The 21,736-nt window shown below is 41.5% G+C and overlaps 1 protein-coding gene across 2 annotated transcripts in view; it reads left to right on the top strand.

Moving 5' to 3' along the window:
• The window catches only part of LOC146677551 (A disintegrin and metalloproteinase with thrombospondin motifs 2-like), a 152,060-nt gene that overhangs the window by 114,140 nt on the left and 16,184 nt on the right, over positions 1–21,736 (top strand). For both annotated transcript variants that reach the window (XM_085423837.1, XM_085423829.1), the window contains exons 4-9: positions 2,395–2,600; positions 15,737–15,820; positions 17,526–17,682; positions 18,524–18,629; positions 18,905–19,048; positions 20,949–21,081. In XM_085423837.1, coding sequence (XP_085279963.1) covers positions 2,395–2,600; positions 15,737–15,820; positions 17,526–17,682; positions 18,524–18,629; positions 18,905–19,048; positions 20,949–21,081 — 830 coding nt within the window. The remainder of the gene's footprint in view (positions 1–2,394; positions 2,601–15,736; positions 15,821–17,525; positions 17,683–18,523; positions 18,630–18,904; positions 19,049–20,948; positions 21,082–21,736) is intronic.

The following is a 21,736-nucleotide window of genomic DNA, read 5'->3' as shown; positions in this document are numbered from 1 at the left end:
ATTGCCCAATTGGAAATGTTTGTCCACAGAGCGCTCACACACACACACACACACACACACACACACACACACACACACACACACACACACACACACACACACACACACACACACACACACACACACACACACACACAAACAAACACCTGTAAACACTCTCTCTTACGCACACACGCCACTCTTTGAGTTGTGCTATGTGTCATCCTTGGCTGTGGGAGGCCTTGGCTGGAGTCAGTGAGAATAGCGCTTTGTTGAATCCACTGAGACCACATGTTCCAGACTGCACGGCTTGGCCTTCCATGGCTTCCTTACGAGCAAGGCCGCGCGATGCTCGCATATACGAGGAGGATGAAAGAGAAAAGGAGACCGGGGTTGGGTTGTGTGAAGAAGGACAGCGCGTTAGGGAAGGATGGCCTTGGCTCTGGAGACAGGACAGTTTATCTTCTGTAGCCTCACTGAGTCTGCCTCACTTAAAATGGAGGAAGAAAGATGATCAGATCTGACATTTCAAACTTAATAAAAGCTTTCTTCTTCTTCTTTTTTTTTTGAGGCAGGATTGGAGTTTATCCAAAAAGACTCAAAACACAGCGCTTAGCCCGACATACCTGGATGTAATTAGCGATCTGAACAAATCAGGGCTGCTTTATGTTGCATCTTCTTTGACAGCATAACCTTAAATTCAGTTTCTGGTGCGATTTGCATTTTTTTTCGAGCATATAGCAAGCCAAGAAGAGTGCAGGGTGGGCAACCCCTTGTGTAAGGGAGCTGTCTTAATCCATGTGTTTAGCAAGCACCATCTGTTCCTTTTATTCAGATGGGAGTAGAAATATTTGGTTGATTAGGAAAGGATCTGTGAAGGATAGCTGCACCGTTACCACCAGCTACAAGGGACGCACATGCTCGAGTCTATCAACTGGTGTCTTGGAAAGGAAATGAGAGACAGACATACAGACATCAACATGCGAGTGCACAGATAAGTACACGTGCATATGGATGTGAACACGAACAGCACACAGACAGTAAGCATATTGTGTTTACAAAAGTGTAGCAGGCAGAAGCAGGCACACACCAGCTGAGCTGAGCAGATTTTAAGGAGTGTACATACAGTACTGTGCAAAAGTCTTGAACCACCCCCTCATTTCTTTATATTTTGCTTCCAAGGAGCCAGACTTTCTTGTATTTTTTAAAAGTGGTCTTGACCAATAATTCTCCAGGCTTTAAGAAGGACAAATGCTGCTTTTTCACTCATTTTCAGTCCAGTCCTTGTACTTGACCATTTTTATGTTGGGGAAACCTGCAGTCAGCTAAGACTGAAGAAGTCACTTGGATGAGTCATGAAACGTTTCTCCCGCTGAAAATGTGACATCCAGATAAACAGAATCGACTTCATGGGATGTCCTTATCTGGATGATTGAGCGTGAATCAAGACGTTTTCAGGGGATTTTTTTTTCTTTGTTTGTTTTCTAGTCGCATAACACATAGCACAAAAAACGCAACTAACTCAAGGGATGAATCAGTGTCTACACATAACTGACATCTTAGCCAAGAACCTGTTTTAAATTGTATTTTTGGACCCTTTGTGACAAGCAGCCTGCTGCAAAAGAATTTAATTCAGTTTCTTAGTTTAACCTAAAAAAATGCTGGACATGACAGTTTAACGGGCATAAAATTGGATTTTTGGAGCAAAAAAAAGCAAACAAGTTAACCTGACTCAACTCAGGATGGTGTGCAGTGTGCCATTCAAAATTTTAAGGAAACTGGGCGAAGTGAAGAAGAGGTGGCAGGCATAAAAATCTATCTACAGCAGATGAAAAGTGTCTAAAAATTTTTTAGCAAAGACATTGCACAAGACCTGAGAGATCCATCTGGCTCTTCACCTTATCCAGCTGCTGTTCACTGAAGACTCATCAGAAATGTTCACAGTCTTGGGAAGGGAACATCTTGTCAAAATTGATGGAATTATAAAATACAAAAAAGGATGTGATTGGCAACTGCATCATTTTTCAGCATGACAATAATCCCAAATACACTGCCAACACAGTAAAAGCATAGCTGGATAGAAAAGCACACAATGGACCACTATCAGTCATGTATTGGCCTCCACAGAGCCTGAAGGTTGAAGACTTTAATACTACTTAAAAATCTTCAAGACAGCGTTTCTAAGCGAGTTCGGACTATGTTGAAGAATAAAGTGGTCTTTGCAAATACTGACTTTCAAGCTCACTAGAATTGTACAAACTCTAATATTGCTGTTTATGTTGAAACACTGAAAGTGCTATTGTAGGACTGGAGTAGAGGCTTCTTTAAAAGGCTGTAAGCAAAATCAGCCAAAAAGCAAACCATGATGTATGTTAGTTTTTCACAACACCGTATTGATGTGCCTTCTGTTTCTAGGCGCAGATCTTGGTGGCCTGATGGATCTGGAGTCTCTGTACCGTGGTGTGGAGCAGAGCATCAACCACACGCGAGCAGGGCGAATGCGCAGACAGACCTCTGACAGAGCCTACAACATCGAGGTGCTGCTGGGCGTAGACGACTCAGTGGTCCAGTTTCACGGGAAGGAGCATGTTCAAAAGTACCTTCTCACACTTATGAACATTGTAAGTCGATAGCTAACAAAGGGGTAAGCACACTAACAAAAGCAGACAGACAGAGGAGTGAATGAATATATGTCAGGTAAAATGATGCATGATTGAATTAGGCATTTCCCACATAAACGAACATCATCTGGGGTTAATTAAAGGACTGAAATCGGACATATTTCAAGCGTCACATTAATGTACACAGGTCATACAGAGATTTCCAGATGCCCCAAAATGAAATCATCAAATGGGGAAATTGTTTCATTTGAGCTGAATAGAAAGTAAGTCACACAGAGGTCAAAGAAAACGGGTAGCACACACCCACCGACTGAATGGGATTCAATTCCCTTCCTACATGTTCTCATCCAGCAATCAGCCGCGGGTAATCCTGTCTTCTCTATCTGAATATGATGAGATTTCATTTGTGCATGAGTGTGTGTGTGTAAGGTGAGCCCTCTCTGCTGAAGGAGCTCCTACATATCGTTTCATCAGGCTTTGTGTCATGTCATCACTCATTGTGAGTGTGTGTGTGCATAAGAGAGAAAAAGAAATAGAGAGAGAGAGAAAAGGAGAAAGAGAGATGCAAAAACAGCAGGTAGCATGCTTCAGGCCACAACAACACTTAGCATTTACACACCCAGGTGTTGTTACGTGTGTGTGTGTGTTTGTGTGCACATGTTTTTGTGTGTTGGTCCGACACTGAACACACTGCAGACTTTAATCTTTGCAAATGAAACCTGCGTTGAGCGTGCCGTTTGCATGCATTCGTAGATGTGCGTGCGTGCGCATCTGTTTTCTGTGTGCGCTCCTGTTTGCTTTTTGTTTTACCGCGACCCACCGCGCAAGGAACCAATCTCCGACTGTTATGCAGGTGCAACAAATCCTTCCACACCTCTTTGTCTAAGTTCAGCGCTTGAGAAAGAACAAGTGCCGCTGTGCTCTCTGCCTCCCCTTTTAGATATTTGTTAGACAATATAGGAGAAGGGAATGCGCAGCCCTGTCACAGCCCCCCTCTCATCTGTGGGGTAGAGAGAGAGAAACAGAGGGAGAAGGAGTATTTTAAACAGCGCATTCAGAATAAATTACTGACAGCCAGATAAACAGAAATAAATAAATAAGGTTTTGCCTCCCACGCGTGGCATCTGGGTGACTTTCTTCTTGAAAGTTTGCTTTGCTCACTTCAGGATGGGTGTGCTCTGTCTGATTCTCCCTCTCTCTTTCTTGCTTTCTCTATTTTTCCTTCCTCGCACTCTCCCAGGTTCCCAGCAGTGTTGCTCCTTGGTTTACTCCTCCCTGACTTGGGTAGTTTATGGCAAAAAATCCTCAATGGTGTGGGGGAAAAAAATCTCAGTATGATAGGAGTGAAAGCACGGGTTTATTGGAAGACATACTGGAGGTAAATTTATGATAAGCAGAGATATGTAGAGGATACTTCTTGCCAGAAATGCTAACTAATGGTAATTATAAGTAGGATTGGGAGTTATTGCATTAGTGTAGTGCTTAATACTGAGCAGTTAGTAAAAACAACTTGATGAGAGTTTTCATAAATTAATATTAGCTCCATATTGTCTTTATATTCGAGCTAAAACAGAGGCTGAAACTAAGAGCTGCTTTGAAACTATGCAAACCTCTACTTTCCTTAAACACGTGTTCGCTTTAAAACATTCAGTTCACCCAACAAAAGACATTTATTCACAACATCTGTTGTACAGCCACCTTTAAACGATAAGCAGCTCGCTTGTGTTTTAGTGCAAGAGGCTATTGTTTAAAATAACAGCGTTTTCTTTCTTTATTTTCTCTTAATTTTTTCTTTCTTTTTTCGTAGGAACTCATTTAAATTTTAGGCGATGGACTTCAAGTTCATAAAATCTGAATTGTTAGTTTTTAGTGTGAAGATACACTGCACGTTTCAGGAGACAATGCCCTGGTCATAAGAACAGGTGTCTTAACAACAAAACGGTCGTCAATTCGAGTCAAGCAGACCCTCTCATTCTTACAGATGCACAATCTAAAATGCTGGCAACACTGTGCCCAAGCATGAAACCTGAGTGCTTTCTCGACATCTCGGTATTAAATAATCGAGAATGCTATGCAAGAGTGCTTTTCTTCAGTTGAGGTTTTGCAAACATGTGACCTAACCATGTGCTGTTAACTTGTCTGCCATTTTGAAGGTTTGATGGCGATGGCAACAGTGTAGGGTCATGTGGCTAAAGCCTCAGTCACATAGGCCTAGAGATTGGTCTGCAACCATCTGAAAACCACCAGTTGAGAGAGAAAAATGAGTATTCTATGACTGGTTGTGATTGCTGGAGGTTGATGGTCACTGGCAAAATGCTTGGTAAAGTCCCAGTCACGCAGGCCTACAGACCAGTTAGTGATCCAGTGGGAACGACCTGTTACCAGGTGGTATTCCCCAACTAGTTGCTAGTATATTGCTGCATTTGCAGTTTAAATGGAAGTGGTGGACAAACATTGGTGCAGCTGCTCTCTGACTTATAAAGAAACCCTGAAAAGTGCAACGCAAACCAGAAATGGAAGGCTTGCCTTCAAAATAAAAGTTGGGATTTTGGCTATATGTCAGGCAAACCTTCTCCATTTTCATTTGCAACCAATGGCTAGTAGTTATATTTGTGGGCTAGCAAGTATTTGCAGACAAACAGAAAGACCTACAGGGAACTGCAGCAGTCTGTTAGCAACCAAAGCAGTCAATAGGAGCAGCACGTTCTTTGCAACCAGTTTCAATCAACCACAGCCAACAATGTCCAAAAACCACTGTCAACCAGTCAGGGAATACATGTTTTACCCTCATCACATGAGAAACCTCAACGCAGATATCCAGTTTTGTGAGCAAGAGGGGGAGAGCAGTTGAGTTGCTCCTTTCACAAGAGTACGGGTTAAAACCGATCAAAACTGAAAAACTCAAGCACATCAAGCCTAGAATACTAATTTGAGTGCTGGTCAGCAAGAGGACAGTCACACACAAGCACAGTGGAAGGCAACCACGCCTAGTGTGAGCATGATCTCAAAGACCAATTTGTGGGATTCTGTGGCATCTGGCAGCAACTTAGCAAATACCCCTTACTCCCCCAAACCTTTCTGAGATCTTCTTTGACCCAGTGCTTGGTTTGTCTGTTTAAATGTATCATTTAAAGCTAAAAGAATAAACATTAACTTATAGTGGTTATACAGGACACTAATTAAAACAAAATTATGTATAGACTACTATACTGCAATATCAATTTCTACTGAGAGATCCTCCTAAATCTTACACATTCCTCAGTTAGGTAAAGGTTAAGCAACTAAAATTTTGAAACATCTATGAAATTCACCCAATCATTGCCGCCTAGAAAAACACACACATTACTTTTAAAAGTGTAACACAAGTATATGTTTTACCAGGACATTTGGATGGTTTTACAGATGCAATACAACTCTGTAAGAACTTGCAGCTGCTGGCTTACACTTTGGAAATGATTTCTTCTTATTACTGTATCAATCACTCGCAGATATCTAAAACCTGCTAGATGCTCGAATGCAATATAATGCTTCACATTTGTTGCCAGTACGGCTGATACTGACTTTTTTTGTTCATTTTGGATGGTATAAAAATATGAGATTCTGAAGCGATATGCTCATTAAAGCCTTCAAACGTTCATATAGACTTTTGCATGCATGTATGCGTGAATGAATACATGTATGATGGACATTAGACTATACTGCATAAAATATGTATGTGGGGTAATCAGGTTGTTAGCTTTTAACTGTTGCAAATCTGCAACGCCTGCCTTGAGAGGGTTAACACAAGGAAGGTTCTAGGTGTCCACAGACATGCCTGAGGGTTAACTGGTAATTCTAAATTGGTCTTACATGTGGAGTCTAGTCTCTCTGTGTTAGCTGTGATAGTCTTGCACCCTTTTCATCCTCTATACATTAAAAAAATTACGAGAATGGATGAATAAATAGTTGAATGGATGGGTTATGGCCAAATGTTGAAAGCTGGGAACTGCTTTGCCTTTGTTATTTAGTAAAAGTATCAAGAGTCTGTTATTTGTTTGTATTTGTATCAAAACTATAGCTGAGGACCATTTTTTGTATCAACCCACCCATACATTGCTTTTTGTGGGACAAACAAAGTAGTGTAGTGAGGAATATTCAGTTCCAGAATAGGTCCAGGGAACAAGTGAGTGTAAAAGTAGGCAGATGGGGTAGAGGGCTCAGATAAGGACACTGAGGGTAACAATTGTAACAGTGAGGACGATGCACAGACAAGACTTAAATAGGGCATTGGACGTTAAACATTCCCAATACTGACTGCAGAACTACAGTATGAGGGTACACATGTCTGTGAAGGTTCTCAGTCATCCAGGTCATCGTAGTCTAAGGAGCTTGGAAAGAAGTCCAGACGCTTTTCTTTCCAAGCTCCTTAGAGTACACATGGCTAGCTTCTCTAGCACAGACTGTGGTGTAGCTTTCACTCCAGTGCTTTGTTCGACAGTGCATATCATCAACCATGCAGCACTTCAAGTCTTCAAGGTAGTACATCCGCTAATCATAAATAATGACAGTCAGAGCGGTGAATCAATGAGCTTATTGCAATATTAAGCAATTACTTAATATCACAATGAATGTGTTGTGCTGTGGCACTGGTACGGTAATCTTCTTGCGGCAGTGGTGATACACTTTGTTGCCAACGGTGATTTGTCTATATGCCTTTTCCGCTCACCCATTAAGGGAGACCTTTGCAGAGGTGCTACAAAGTCTTAATTACACTCTCCAAAATAGTCTGCTAATGGAGGTGCGTATGTGTGTGTGTGCAAACATGCATGTGCATATATAATTTTGATGAGGCACGCTGATGCTGATGCGCGTTTCGTCTACAGTTTTATGCCTCCACTATGATAAAGATCCTGTCTATAAGAGCTGTCTGGAAAGTGGTGCAGATCTTTCACTTTTGTCTTTACCAAAGCTCCTAGAGGCAGTGAAAACTCATATTAATAGGTGGCAGGAAGAGCTGGGAAAGGAGATGTAGTCCAGGTAATAATAGACACCTTGTTAGCGAGAAGTGTCACAAATGTGTAAGGAGCATTGTGAGACTGAGAACTCAAATCCTGGGTTTCAGTTTTTAAATATTCCCATGTGTGTCGATGAAAAAAGATGTAGCGAAGCTGTCTAAAGCCTAATTTATGTAGCACTTCAGCCAAATTTTATTTGATGACTCAGTTCTGTCTCATCAGCAGCTGAGAATGTTTTTAAGGCATATTTCCAAAATGTATCTCTGTAAAATCGTACCGCCTAATAAATGAAATCCATTTTCCAAGATGAGCTTCTTTAAACACATGAAATTCGAGTACGAAGCACTGCAAAAATACTGGCTTAAATGTATTAAAGTCCTTATGAAGGCATTCGTAGTCTGTCATTGTAACACTAAATGCAGGTGTGAACCTGTGAATGAGGTGACAGCAGTTGAACAAACATGCAAGTTAGGGTTAGGGTTAAGTTTTGGTTTTGTTTTACATGAGTTGTTTGTACACATAAATAAAACTGGCCTATATTCCCAATTATGATGAGCACAAACAAACAAATCAACACAATTAATTTGAATTTGAAATATGTACTGCTGTAATTTTTGATGATTAAGTTTGGTCATGCCTTCACACTTATTCTTGTGCTCCTTTCATTTTAGTGTCATCTCTCGCTGCAGTAAATATGTGATAGTGATGACTTTGTGCATTGTTGACCTCTGAGCCTGTAGTAGTTAATACACAAGCTGTCTTGGATTTGCATGTATAGGCTTGGTTATAAGGAATGACACCTAGTGTGGCCCTTTCAGAATGTCAGAAGACAGCGAGCGGCACAGGGACCGTGCGTGTGAGTGGATAAGCGTATCTCGGCAAATATGTGGGAGTGTTTTGGATTACGGTCTGCTGTGCCATATCTGTCCTCCAGCCTTTACCATCTGTGAGATAAGTGTGTAAGAAGACACATAAAGCCAAAGTTGGCACCGAAAGGACACTACACTGCCCCTGTGCATGTGTGCATGCATGTCTCATTAGAGCATCAGGGTCGCCTGGAAGTCAACTTCCCCTAATTGGCATAACAGTTGTCAAGGAAACAGGCTGGAGATCAGGCCCAGGGAAAAGTGACCAAAGTGTTTATGTCCATCTTAAACAAACACAGCGCACAACCTGCAGAGTACATATGTCACCCCCAGGCATATGCTTCAACCTGCAAAGATAACAAGGGACTGACACATATATTCTCAAATGAGCAGAATTACCAGTAAGTAAACACACACAGGAAAACAGAAAGGAGGAAAGATGAAAACTGCAGTGGCACACATTTAGTCTCTCTGTGTCACCCTCTCTCTCACACAAACACACACACACACACACTCACACACCATCTGAGACTGGGTTAAGCAGAGACAACAACAAACCTGTGTAGTGTAACCGTACTCAAGGTCGCCCGAAGAGAACTTTTCCTCGTCTTCCCACTGTGTCCCACATTGCATTCTTTCCATCTATTCAGAATCCAGCAATAAATAGAGAGAGAATTTACTTACGCGTTAGTATTATTGAAATCGGATGCTATTTTGTACTTAAATTAGACCTTATACCATCATTACATTTGTCTGGTAGAACACATTTACAGCATACGATGCCTTGTTTTGAATTAAACAACGCATCACCTTATAATGGTGAGAGATTTAGCTCAAGTTGCTGTGCTGTTTTTCATATTGAAGCATGTTCTGTTCCTTCTGTTACTTACCTTTAGTCGTAATTCAGTATTTTCCCATATTGTCACTCTGGTTCCACTATTTCCTTGGCTGGGTACTAAGTCTAACACAGAGTAAATCATGGCGACTGGTTTAGCTGAAGGATAAATGTAATTATATCACGATAAACATCCTGAGATGTATCACTTTATTTTAAAGCCGGAAACTGAAGGGAATAATTCTGGAAATGCATATGGAAATGCTTGGAAATGCATCAAGATAATCTTACATAACCAAAGTAACTTTTAACAGTAACAGAATTGACTCACATAGTTTCAAAGTACAAGAACTGCTGCTTGCTAGCCATGTTTCCCACACACACGACATGCTAGTGATGCTAGCATAAGTCTATGGCATTTTATATTGTGGCTGTTAGCTTAATGGCTAGCTGATTTTTCTGTTACACAACTCCTAAAAATATACTGTCTCACTCACCACTGAGCACGTTCTGGACAACAAACAATACAGAACAATAGGGATGGGTATTGATAAGATTCTCACGATTCCGATTCCATTTTTGATTCTGTTTAACGATTCGATTCTTTATCGATTCTCTTATCGATTCTTATTTTTAAAAAAGGAGAACACTAATTAGCTTAGAACTTTGTTTTATATCTTCTCTTTGAACAAGAAAAAAAATTGTAAATGTAAAATAATAAAATAAATATTCTTCTGTAGCAATAACAAAGTATAACATAAATTATTCTGTAGCAATTACACAAGAATATCCAGTAATGTCCCTGCCTACAATTAAACACATTCACTTACTGAAAATTGGGGGCATCTGCTGTGGCAAATGGGTGCAAGCCTTTTACCACAAACTTGGCCTGAAAGGAGACGCTACCGGTAGACTGCAGCGAGAACTGCCATCATCTGAGCCAGCCAGGGAATCAAAAATGCCAAACAATTCTAAGGAATTGAAACAGTGGGAAAAAAGAACCGGATTTCGATACCCATCCCTACAGCACAATCACTTTTAGCCTCAACACATGTGCTCGACTCACACAAATGGCGCAGATATCTAAGAATGATGTTCAGCTTTGAAAAGCATGTTGGCTCACCTATGCTTGCTTGTTTTCAATGATCTGCAGAGCAATGCCCATTTTAAATATATTGTAATTTAATGTGAAATAGAGATAGATAGTTATACATGCATTTATTTCGTCAAGACTTTATTATTATTATTCATTGTATCTTTTCTTGAGCAAATCATCCCTGGATTGCTTACAACTGAACCCTAATGCTGCTATGAGGCTTATCACCAGGTCCCCTAAAAGTTCCATATAATACTCATTCTGTATTCCTTACTGCCATAAAGTTTAGGGTTCAATTTAAACTTTTGGTGATCAATTTCACATCCTTCCACAGTCAGGTGCTTCGATATATAGATAAGGTAATACATCAATACGTAACGTCTAGATCTCTGAGGTTTTCTGATCAGTCCTTGTTGGCTGTACCTAGATCTAGGTTTAAAACAAAAGGCGACTGTAAGATTCCGGCCATCAAGCTGACCTAAGATCTGTGGACACTTTTGATATCTTTAAAAAGAAACTTAAGATCCACTTGTGCAGACTAGCCTTTATTTAGTTCTATCATTTTATACCCTTTTAATTGTTGTATCTTGTTCAGTATTGAAAAGCAATTTGTGACTTTTGTTCTTGAAAAGCTCTCTCTCTATATAAACCTTAGTTACTTATGTATTTTTGATGCTATAACATGAACACAGTGGTGACTGCAGTGGGGCAGCAGTAGGGACTCATAGAAAAACAACACAGGTCATCTAATTCATGTATCTCTCAGTTAACCAAAAATGTTTATTTGGATTATTAGAACATCAAACATTAGTTTTTACTATTTTTCTAGCTGGGCTACACTCTGTTGGTGGTCTTGCTACTTTACTAGTGAAAGCCAATTTTTGCTGGTAGGTGAATTCACAAAATACACATCCAGCACTTTTAGTAGTGCTCAGTCCCCTATGATCAAATCACCAAGTATTACCTTCTTGTCTATAAGCAATGCTCTGTCTCCATTCCCACTTAAAGGTCAAACAAAAATTTGCAGTCAGTTTCTCAGATTAATTACAGCCTGCATTATTTTCACTTACCACCGATGCTTTCAACATGTGATTTTCTTCATGCAAAATACTTCTTGCACTGAAAGCTGCTGATGTTACCATAATAACATTTCCCTCCATTAGAAAGTTACTTCAGACTGCTGGCAGCTAACAGATGTCCCAGATGACATAAATGCAACAGTGAAAGCCAAACATGACTTTATTTTGAGGTTTCAGAACATGTTGTAAAGCTCTTACTGCTTTAGGTAGCAGACATGCTTGTGCTTTGACGTGATGAAGTAAATAAATTCCAGACAGTTTGTGGATAACAAGTTGCTAGTCAGACTTCAAGAATGAGGCCGCTGGATTTTTCCGAACAAGATGCTGGAATTTCCAACTTTACTCTCCATATGTAAAAAAAAAAAAAAAAAAAAAAAGGAAAAGCATTAGCTCACTCATGGATTCTCCTTCTTTTTTTCCCTTAAAAAGATAAAAAAATCTTCTCACACAACTCTACGTAAAAATGCTTTCCAAGCTTTTCCTCTTTTCTTCCCTTAAACCTTTGCTGCTTCTCCCCTCTACGCTCAGCTTCTGGTCTTCTTTCCGTCTGCCTCACTGTCTCTATTCATAGCATTCCTTAACTCTTTCACATAGCTTTCGCTCGCTGGATGTGTCTACAGTTTTGTTCCTAGTCTCTCTCTCTTTCCGTGTGTGTGTGTGTGTGTGTGTGTGTGTGCGTGCGTGCGTGCGTGCGTGCATTTGTGTGTGTTTCTCCTTCTCCACAGCATGTCCATCAGCCATCTCATTATGGCTGTCTGTTTTTACATCCCTTTGCCTCATTAGGCACCACGCACAGCCACTGAGGACAGCAGGTCTCAACTCCAGTGCCAATTTACCTCCCTCTCGGTGGCTTTGTGTATGTGTGTGTGTGAGAGAGAGAGACAGAAGAGAGCTTTCTGCATCTACTTTGCCACAGATTACCTTGTTTTCTTGTATTATGGCTCTTCCCATCCTTTGCATCTTTCTCATCTGTCGTCCATCCATGGTCATGGGATACTGAGTTCCCTAACCAGCCTCTACATGCTTTACCCATCCCTTCTAAATTTCGACTCACTCTCCTCTATCTTTTTGTTGAGCTCCTGTTATAAAAAGTCATATCTTTATTAGTTATTTATTTATTTTGTTTGTTTCACTCTTTAGTTAATAAATATATCCTTTTTACAACTTTCTAATGAAGCACTTTTTATATCAGCTTTGTAATCTATAATTACCCATCCATCCGAGTGCGAGCTGGAGCCTATCCCATCTGTCACAGGGCAAGAGGCGGGATACACCCAGAGTCGTAGGTCTATTGTAGGCCCAACATAAAAAGACATAGACCCATTCATGGTCACATTCACACCATAGCCTAACATGCATGTCTTTGTGGGTGAAAGCTGGAGAGTCTGGAAAGAAACCACAGAGAAAGAGGGAGACTGTACAAACCCCAGAGTAGGTTTAAACTAAAACCCCTCTTGTTGTGTGCCATCATTGAGGACCACTATAACACTGTGCTGTCACATAATTGTCACTTGTAGCTTATGACTTGTAGGTCATAGGAGACTTCATAAATTAATTAAGACTGCATAAGAACATAAGCATGTGTAGCGGTTAAAAACAACAGATTTTAGGCGTTAATTCTCTTTCACTTACTTCTACTTTTCCAAAATATCTACAGGTCATCTAGATCAAAACCCTGTTATAAAGCAGAAGGTAAAAATACAGTGGCTTGCAAAAGTATTTGGTCCCCTTGAACTTTTCCACATTTTGTCACATTACAGCCACAAACATGAATCATTTTATTGGAATTCCACGTGAAAGACCAACACAAAGTGGTGTACACGTGAGAAGCGGAACAAAAACCATACATGATTTCAAACATTTTTTACAAATAAATAACTGCAAAGTGGGGTGTGCGTAATTATTCAGCCCCCTGAGTCAATACTTTGTAGAACCACCTTTTGCTGCAATTGGAATCATGGATGTTTTTCGTTCCACTTCTCACGTGTACACCACTTTGTGTTGGTCTTTCACGTGGAATTCCAATAAAATTGATTCATGTTTGTGGCTGTAATGTGACAAAATGTGGAAAAGTTCAGGGGGGCCGAATACTTTTGCAAGCCACTATATGCTCTTTGGAGGCACAAACCACTTTCCAAATGTAAGTAAAATGTAAATAACGCAGAACTGATGTCTGCAGCATGTTTAGAAAAATTGGGGCATGGGCAGCAAAATACCTGGTGGAACATCTCACAACTATTTAGCAACTTGATGGGTTAAAAGAGAGATAGAGAGGCAGAGAGTCTTCCCATCCCAGAGAGGGAGAGTCTTGCAAATTAAGGATGATGAGGGCTTCACTGCTGTGTGAAACATGGCATTTATATGTAATTTTGCTTCTGTACACCACCACAGCAGACTTTAAAGTAAAACAGTCAAGATGTGATTAAAGTGTAGAGTGTAAAGTGTAGATTTCAGCATCTTGCTTATTTCAGCAAAATAGTGCTAAACCTCAATCTGTAGGCAGCATAATAGTACAACAGTCTGCCTTATGGTAAAATGGACCAAAAGAAAACTTAACTTTTATCAGTTTCTTGGTTTGACATAAACACTGCAGTGTAAAAAGTGCTACCTACCTCCTGGTAGACAGACTAATTTGAGAATCCTACATTGCCACGTGCCCAAGTTATCCCATGCACAACTTTACCTTCAAGTCAAGGTCACTGAGATTGGAACTTGTCCGAGATTTTTAGTAGATGCATCTATAATATCGATTTAAAGCTCCCTACGTCATCCCGTTCTCGAGTTATCACGTTCACAAACGTAGGTGTAAGTGCTGCCCGTCTGCCCGGCAATGTATCAACAATACCCCATCAGCCTTTTACAGATGAAGGGTAAAAAAGCAGCAGTGGGACAGATCATTACTAATAATAGCATCCAAAACAGCTTCACATGAGTTCCAGTGAACATGGCTGTAGCTGGGAGAGAGCACCTTGAGGGACGCTTCCTGTGAAGATGCCATATTTCGAGATGTCGCTATAGAATAAAGTTTTCTGCCTTTGGGGAGCCAACCGACAGCCAGGTGGCCAGTGCAGCTGCGCATCTTAGCCGTTCGCAAGCAGCCTGAAGTGTATTGAAAGTGTAACAGGAAATAATTTTTATCCGAAATACGATTATTGCTCACTCTTACATCCTTTATTAGTTAGACTAGTGCAATCCTCGATTAAAGCATGCATGTTCTGAATGGACCAATCGTGGATTGCAGGTATGCATAGCTGTTTTTACACACAGCCTCCAGAAAACGGTGGAAGAATCAGGTTGGAAAATTCTCTGAAGTTGTTCTTTTTTTCACATGTAACACACAGTAGAAGCTCGCAGTCCACATTTAGTCTACATTCGCATTACTGGAAATACCCTGGGATAGGAGAGGAAGCCGTATAGAGCGAGCACAAGGCAGGGCACATGATGCCATCTCATTTGCTGTTATTTCACCACCTGTGCTATTCTCAGATGTGCAACATACAGTATGGATGTTGCACAAAGGAGTTAGGAAGTTATCCACTGTTTAATGTCTGATTTGTGTTTTCACATATAGCTTTGTTTTATAAAGACAAGTATTGGGCTTCAGGTCATGTGTACATAAATATGCATTACTGTTTTGAAAAGAAGGGAATCACCTGTGAGGAGACGCTCACTGAATGAAGATGTTTTATATTTTGCAAATGCAGTAATTCGAAGTATTTTTCTTATTACAAGCCTCATTCACCCATTCACATTGTGACAATCTGATGGATGTCCTCGGGGACACTTGGGGTACTGTGTCCAAGGATACTTTGGATACTGTTGCCCCAGGATAACTCGACATGCACATTAAAGAATTGAACTACCGACCTTCTAATTGGTGGACATCCCACTTGACCTTCTGTGTTAGTACCAAACTCATACAAATATAAGCTCACAGTTGGGAATCCAGCACAGCCGTAGGGATGCATTCACTGAACCGAGTGAGTGTATCCCAAAGCATCAACACCTTTAAAACTGTTGTGACTGTTCAGTGACACCCTGACAATTCTTACCAAGACAGCAAATAAGCATTTTGATGAAAATGTTAACTTGTTTGAAACTTTGAAAAATTGTTAAAATTTTCAACCGCAGACAAATTATTTTACAATCAACCAAGTTCTTTGTTACACCTCAGAGTTTGTTTAGGTTATATTAAAGTGTTCTATAAAGGGTTGATTTCTTCTACTGACGCTGTTTTTTCCCTTGTGTTTCGGTGTATGATTCCAGGTGAATGACATCTACCATGACAGTTCTTTAGGAGCAAAAATCAATGTGGTTCTGGTGCGGATTATCATGCTGGGCTACGGCAAGGTAAGACCTGAAACTACACGAGTTCTGCTGAAATACCAACTGGGATGCAGTTCCTGGAAAGTGAACGCCTCGTCTCTCTATTTTGCTACAGTCGCTTTAAGTACCTATAGAAAGCATGGCAAAGTCATACATACAGTGTCATAAACAAACACACAGACACACCCACATACTCATCAGCACACGCTGATGCCCAGAGCCTGTTATTCCAGTGGACTGAGCAAAAGAGGAACTAAAAGCATTCAGCATCCCAAGGGAGTGTTTTCAAGTTGCACGCCTTCACAGTTCAGCACCAAAGCACATACAGAAGCTCTTCCCGTTATGCAATCAGCCTCCTTCCCAGTGGGTTGCAGCACAGAATCATGGGAAGTCCAGGCAAAGATAAACAATCAATGATAGCCCTCCCTCATTCATAAAGAGAGAGAGACTGGACAATGGGTGGCGGGGTGGGGTGGGGGCATCCTTTTCTTCTTGACTGTAACACTATCTGCACATCTGTGCTGAAAAGAGGAAGAGAGAAAAGTGGAAGAGAGGAAAAAGAGCGATAAAGCAAGACATGGCAGAAATGGAGTAGGGCAGGGATTACCACAACAGATGATACAAGTGATTTTATTGCTGGATAGGTGCTCTGTGATATACTTACGCTGCTGTAGCCTTATCTCTTCCTCTCTTCTCTCTACATGTCCACAGTCCCAGTAGAACTCTGGAAACACACACTCGCACACGCACGAGCGCCACACACGCGTGCAAACACACACACACACACTGCACTACATTGGTCATTCTGGGCCAGCCCCTATGCAGCTTCAGCCAAAGCTCCGGCTGTCCATCATTCCCAATTACCGTGGCAACAGAGCTGCACCCAGACAGCCTGCAGATTGGCTGTGTGACCCTGAATGCGGGCACACTCACACTCCCACACTTCACACACTCCAACACAACATTTACACACGACACACCATTGCAAACACATTTTGAAAGATCATTAAAAATACCCCCAAAACACACTCACGAGCAACTGATGAACATGAGGAACCACATAGGTGTACCGTGCGTTGTCTAACGGGGCGTTTACGCAGCGTGCAGGCTTCACACTTCATCATGTGTACAGAGGCAGGCCATATGTCTTCAGTGCAACTCACTCACACCGCGCGCGCTCTCTCAGCTGTGCATTGTGCATGCGTGAAAACAGAGAGCGAATGTAGAAAAGAGGCAAAGGCAGAGATGGAAAGCTTCGAAGGGGGCGGGGTGTAGATAAGCAGAGATCCTAATGAGAAAGAGCGTGTGAGGTGAAGGTGAGTGGAAGCAACTGCAAGCATCTGGATGTTTGTGTGGGTGTTGGCATTATGCAAGTAACTGTAAGTAAATATTTTGTAATTGGGCATGTTTTTGACTACTAGTGCATAGCTCGTTAGCAGGCTGCTTTTGTTCTAGTTCATGTTCATGACTGAAATTATCAATTCAGAGTTCATTTATTATTTTGTAAGTACTGTCCTTCCCCCTGAGTGTATGTGTGTGTGTGTGTGTGTATTTTTGTTGTACACATCAGCAATTTACAAGATATGCTGACAATATATAACATTGTGACACTGCCCTCTACAGGGCTGAGGAGGATAATGTTTCAGAACTAGAACAAGAAACGATGTTTCTTGTATGATTTTTTTGATCCCTCTTCTTATTTTACCTTTGCGTGTGAATGTCTTTCCAGTCCATGAGCCTGATTGAACTTGGAAACCCATCCCAGAGTCTGGAGAACGTGTGTCGCTGGGCCTTTCTGCAACAGAAGCAAGACACAGGGGATGCCGAGTATCACGACCACGCCATCTTCCTCACACGGCAGGAATTTGGCCCCACGGGAATGCAGGGTACTTAAAGACATGTACACAATCAGCTTTCATAATGTGTTTAGCATAATGGTACATGTATCCAAATCAAATGCATTTGCTCCCCTGACAAAATAAAATCCATCATTCAGAGAAATCTCTCCTCTTTCTGCCTTTCTCTCATATAGCTGCGTAGTGCTGCTGTGGCTTTGGTGGTTGGTGGTTTTTCTGTGCAGCAGAGTACAGGCTAACAGTCAGGCCCAGGGGAGAGGCCTCTAAAGGCAGTGGCCTAGCTATCCAGAAGCCCTTCAGCTGCCCTTGGGCTCATCCTTAAGCAGCAGAAAATCAATAAACAGAGAAGGGCCAGCCACAGAGTCACAATTAAAGGCATTTCAGGACAGAAAAGCTCACAGGGAGCAAGAGATTAGCATACGCAGAGGTGGGAGGGGACGGTTTAGGGTTAGGATCAGATACACAAATCCAAACACATTTGTTCTTATGTGGGTGACACAGTTTTCTTTCTGGGTGTGTGGATCATGCATCATATATATCTTTATATAGCAGTCAGACATTGGGGTGAGAGGTAAGTGTGTCTTTGGTTTCATCTCACCAATCAGTGTATTTCAGTATGACTTTGGTGACTGACCAGAAATGTTCCAGTGTGATTATGAGCTTGATAAGTAAAATTCTTGTGAAAATTCATGTAATGTAATAGATTAGTGTGAGGTTAAACACTACTTTTGACTGACTGAGCGGTGTCACAGATTGTCTTTTGACTGTCCAAAATTGTAACGCTTTGTCTCTATCATTGTTTGAGCGTCTATAAATCTTTTAGTGTGTCTATAAATCTTTCAAGTTTTTCTCTCTCTTCCTTGTCGCTAAGGTTATGCTCCGGTGACAGGCATGTGCCACCCGGTTAGGAGCTGCACCCTGAACCACGAGGACGGTTTCTCCTCCGCCTTTGTGGTGGCACACGAGACCGGACATGTGTAAGTGCGTTGCCGTGATGATGGTTCGAGCCTGCTAACTTGGCACAACAAAAGAAAACAAAGCAGTCACTTGAAGAACTGGATTGATGCATTACAGCTTTAGATCGCTGGTCCACTTCAGTAAATATCTGTTGAGTGAATTAACACTGCCTCCCGCCTTTGTTTCATGTTCTTTAACTCCCACACGTTCCCAATCTGTCTCCACTGGTTCATCTTTTTTCCCTTTACTTCTCTCTTGATGTCTCATTTTTTTTCTTTCTCTCGCTCTTGTGTAGGCTGGGGATGGAGCATGATGGCCAGGGAAACCGCTGCGGAGACGAGGTGCACTTGGGCAGCATCATGGCTCCTCTGGTGCAAGCTGCTTTCCACCGCTTTCAGTGGTCCAAATGTAGCATGCAGGAGCTGGGACGATACCTTCAGTGAGACACAGACACATACACATGCAACCCCACGTACAGAAGTATTTGATTTATGGGCTTTTAAAGGTCAGTGCTGGCATCGGTATGATTTGGATCCAGCTGATGCATGGATATTGCCAGTCTGTGCTGTCTTTAAGATTAGGTTTGAATAAAAAATATACAGGGCGTATCAAACCGAATCAGCCGATTTCAAAGCGCTCTAACTCTGCAAACATTCAGTGTTAACAACGGAAACATGTACTGCTAGAAAGAGCAGATTTGTGAGTTTCCTCCTTTCCTGCTGATAGGTAGCCTAACAACATCAGCGGCTGCATGCTCACAAATGTATGGGACAGGTTTGACTGTCTTATGGGTGTGGAGGGGGGCATATTAAACACTTGTAAACATTGTAAGTTTTTTATATGTAAAACTTTGCATTCATTCATGTGTTTTAAAATTCCATTTCTTTAAGTCAGGATGGGGAACTCCAGGCCTCTAGGGCCAGTGTCCTGCGGGTTTTAGATACTACCCTGGGTCAACACACCTGAATCAAATGATTGGTTCATTACCAGGCCTCTGGAGAACTTCAAGCCATTTAAATCAGCTGTGTTGGATCAAGGACACATCTGAAACCTGTAGGACACCGTCCCTTGAAGCCTGAAGTTCCTCCACCCCTGCTTTAAATGATATAGCCTTTTGGAATGAGATGATTCTTTTTGATACACTCTGTACTTTACAAAGTACAAATATCCTATAAAATTATGTCGTCCATGATGTTCACACATATAAAGACTAGCGATATCCTAAACTTCTAAAGGCACTTGATTACTTCTTTGCATCACTTTTTAGGTGCTTTGACAGCATGGAAATCTACAAGTCGTGCTAAAATCACACTGAACCAATTAAACTGTTTGTTTCTGCTAATGTTTCATCACTGATCTCCCTTTATATGCCTCTCTCTCGGGCAAAGCTTCACTGCTTCCACTGTGGCTGCTTCTTCCAGTTCACTCCCTCAGTGTCCCTTTTTGATTACTTGCATGTGCGCTCTGTGATTTTCATCGTAGACCTCAAATTACACAGAGAGGAAACATCTGCGTGAAACTGATCCACTTCTAATGTTTGGGATCATTGCTGGTGATGAGAGCTGGAACTCTGGCCACACCTCAGAAATCAAACAGTAGCTTTTAGTAGAAAAATCCAGTGTTCAAGTGAGAAGGCAGCACATCGGGTGAGGATTGGAAGAAGCTGTCACGCACAGAGCACCTCAGACATCGCTTGAATACGATGTGGCGCATGCCATCGTGCCACCCAACAGCACATTTAAACCCGCAGACATTGTTGGGCCATGCCAACACCAGTCTTTGCTCACCAGATTTTTCTACTTCCCCAAAATTAAACTGAAATTGAAGAGTTGCTGTTTTATTCCACTTTATCGATTCAATTTTATTTATATAGCAACAAATCACTACAACAGTCACCTCAAGGTGCTTTATATTGTAAAGAAACTACAATCGTGGAGAGAAAACCCCCATGGCTGTAGCGTCATTTGATCGTTTTGATTGACAAAACAATCAAATGGCCCCCTTTGAGCAAGCGCTTGGCAACAGTGGGAAGGAAAAACTCATTTTTAACAGGAAGAAACCTCCAGCAGAACCAGCCTCAGGGAGGGGTGCCATCTGCTGCAACCGGTTGGTGGAGCGAAAGTGATCCAGTGAGCAGATGTACATGCTCAAGTCATTAGAATGGGAGAAAACTAAAGTCTGCCAAATTGTGATAACACCATTTAATTGTTAATTTATTAATACTAGAATATGATATTAGTCCCAGTCTTCGTTTTACAGCTAAAGAATGCCAGACGAGAGTGTACATAGAAAAGAAAAAAGAAAATAAAGATGAACACGTTTTTAAACTCTTCTTTCAGTTCCTATGACTGTCTTCGTGATGACCCTTTTGACCACAACTGGCCATCGCTGCCTCAACTTCCTGGTTTGCATTACTCCATGAACGAGCAGTGCCGCTTTGACTTTGGCGTGGGCTACACGACGTGCACCGCGGTAAGAGACCAGCGTAGTCCTAAACAGTCTCTTTACTAGCATACAGTCGCTAGCTTACGGACACCTGAAAACTCCGCTAACACAACAATGGCATCCTCTGCAAACTTTGCATTGCTTTATCCTCTCGCTCGCTTTGAATTGCTTGTATCAGTTAATTCAGTTCAGTTTGCTGAATTTCACTGTGGCATATGTACTTTTTATGTGACCCCTTAAGCTCTGAAGGTTTTCCTTACTAACCAAGGGCCACACTGTAATGAAATGAGAGTCACTCATACACAGCTATTCACGTTCTTCTGATGTCCTCTGTTTCCTCTCCCGGCCTCTGGTGGGATTGACATCTTACTTAAAAGCAGGTAATTGGTTTTGATAGATACTTCTTTTCTGTTGTTAATGTTAAATAGCAATCAACTATTTATTTGTTTATAATAACACTACATATGCCTTGATACCACAGTGCCTTTACATGAAACTCTCACAAGCAGCTCTTTGTAAACACGAAAAGCTTCACCCAGCTGCAGCATCTTGCCAGGCCTTTTTACCTCAGTCACCCTCACCCGCTCTATGACTGTGAAGCCACTGTGGCACGCTGTTGGGAGGCTGTTGCTTAATTGACTGACAGCTTGTTCAGGGGCTTTGCACACCTTGCTAGATTACC

This window comes from Rhamphochromis longiceps, linkage group LG2 (genome assembly GCF_057381845.1).
Source record: "Rhamphochromis longiceps isolate RC_006_pf linkage group LG2, R_longiceps_female_GT1.1, whole genome shotgun sequence".
In the NCBI taxonomy this organism is placed as follows: Eukaryota; Metazoa; Chordata; class Actinopteri; order Cichliformes; family Cichlidae; genus Rhamphochromis; species Rhamphochromis longiceps.
Note: the sequence above shows the minus strand (reverse complement) of the source record. Positions and strands in the feature narration are given on the sequence as shown.